The sequence below is a fragment of the Procambarus clarkii genome, chromosome 82 (genome assembly GCF_040958095.1).
Source record: "Procambarus clarkii isolate CNS0578487 chromosome 82, FALCON_Pclarkii_2.0, whole genome shotgun sequence".
Lineage (NCBI taxonomy): Eukaryota > Metazoa > Arthropoda > Malacostraca > Decapoda > Cambaridae > Procambarus > Procambarus clarkii.
Window position 1 is genome coordinate 8477416 of NC_091231.1, and position 2087 is coordinate 8479502.

At 52.0% G+C, this 2087-nt stretch overlaps 1 protein-coding gene across 1 annotated transcript; it reads left to right on the forward strand.

Annotated features, from left to right (window-relative positions):
* The first annotated feature begins 259 nt into the window (after positions 1-259).
* On the forward strand, positions 260-1030 carry LOC138358120 (proline-rich proteoglycan 2-like). Its single transcript, XM_069315621.1, has one exon. It carries the CDS (start codon positions 260-262, stop codon positions 1028-1030), a length of 771 nt encoding a protein of 256 aa, XP_069171722.1.
* The last annotated feature ends 1057 nt before the right edge of the window (positions 1031-2087 follow it).

The following is a 2087-nucleotide window of genomic DNA, read 5'->3' on the forward strand; positions in this document are numbered from 1 at the left end:
TTAATATGAGTGAGACACAGGAGTTGTGGCAGGACACGCCCCTGCACCTCCACCACGGCCCCCCCCCCCCCCCTTCGCTCTCTATGTCTTGTTGGAAATTTGTTTTCTGCCCGGCTGGTACTCCCTTAACCGCTTCCGTGTTTTCTTAATTATTCCTCTAGTATGCTTATAGACCACCGCCGCTCATCACCCGTGTCAGACACGCACATGCAGGCACGTGTCACCCATCCATCAACCGTGTCAAGACACCCACCTCCAGATGGGTGTCACCCAAGACACAAGTCAGATCTACGCCTTTTCCGAGTCCCTTAAAGTGTCAGATCCAATTAAAACTTGGATAATTACTATCCCCAATGATCAATATTCTTCACCTCACAACCTCACCCCAGAGATGAGAGCAGGCGGTGGACCACCTCACAACCTCACCCCAGAGATGAGAGCAGGTGGTGGACCACCTCACAACCTCACCCCAGAGATGAGAGCAGGCGGTGGACCACCTCACAACCTCACCCCAGAGATGAGAGCAGGCGGTGGTCCACCTCACAACCTCACCCCAGAGATGAGAGCAGGCGGTGGACCACCTCACAACCTCACCCCAGAGATGAGAGCAGGCGGTGGTCCACCTCACAACCTCACCCCAGAGATGAGAGCAGGCGGTGGACCACCTCACAACCTCACCCCAGAGATGAGAGCAGGCGGTGGTCCACCTCACAACCTCACCCCAGAGATGAGAGCAGGCGGTGGACCACCTCACAACCTCACCCCAGAGATGAGAGCAGGCGGTGGTCCACCTCACAACCTCACCCCAGAGATGAGAGCAGGCGGTGGACCACCTCACAACCTCACCCCAGAGATGAGAGCAGGCGGTGGTCCACCTCACAACCTCACCCCAGAGATGAGAGCAGGCGGTGGACCACCTCACAACCTCACCCCAGAGATGAGAGCAGGCGGTGGTCCACCTCACAACCTCACCCCAGAGATGAGAGCAGGCGGTGGACCACCTCACAACCTCATTCACTGTAGGAATTGATCAAACTTCACCATCAAAGTTGGACATGTTAAGAAAAGTTTCCCGGGGTTAGAGGAGTTATATATATGTATAGGTGTACTAGATGACTGTGTTGGGGTCGCTCTTACTCCCTCCTCCCCTCCCCCTCTCTCTCTCTCTCACCCCCCCTCACCTTCTCTCTTCCCCCCCCCCCTCCCCTTCTCTCCCCCCTCTCTCATCTTGTTCCCCCCCATCTACCCTCTCCCATCATCCTCCACTCATTCCTACCTTCCTCTCTACACCTCCCTCTCTCTCCCTCTCTCTCTCTCTCTCTCTCTCTCTCTCTCTCTCTCTCTCTCTCTCTCTCTCTCTCTCTCTCTCTCTCTCTCTCTCTCCCCCTCTCTCTCTCTCTCTCTCTCTCTCTCTCTCTCTCTCTCTCTCTCTCTCTCTCTCTCTCTCTCTCTCTCTCTCTCTCTCTCGTACCCTCCACCCTCTCTCCCAATCTTCTTCACTCCCCTCTTCCACCCTCTTCAATTTTCTCCCCTTCTCCTTCTCACTGTGTTCCAGCCTCCCCGCCGCCCACAGTCTGTGCCTGAGGCAGCAAGGGAACGGCCCACAGTGGAGCAGCGGTCGTGTGGGTAGCAGCACCACCAGCCTCCACATATAACATTAACCTGCGTCTAACTTTACATACAACTCTAATGTAATAATATCACTTTATATATGGGAGAACTGTTTTAATACACGTTACAATAGAGGAATGTTTCTTAGGGGAGGAAGGGGCCGGTTTGTCGCTGTTTTTGATTGAAGTTAATGACTTTGGGTGGATAGAAGCTGCCTCGCATGGACCAATAGTGAATACTTATGACCCTTAACTCTAGCTTAATACCGCAAGACACATTTATGAAAATGCCCGAAACGCTTTGCGTAATAGTGGCTTTAGGCATTGTATGTACTAGCCCTATCTATAAATCCATCACTCTTTGTAAAATCTCTTGTATGTATGTACCTTACCTAAATAAACATTTGATTTGATTTGATTTGAATGAATCTGACATGATGTCTTGATCTGATAAAGTGACCAGAAGAGATCAATACG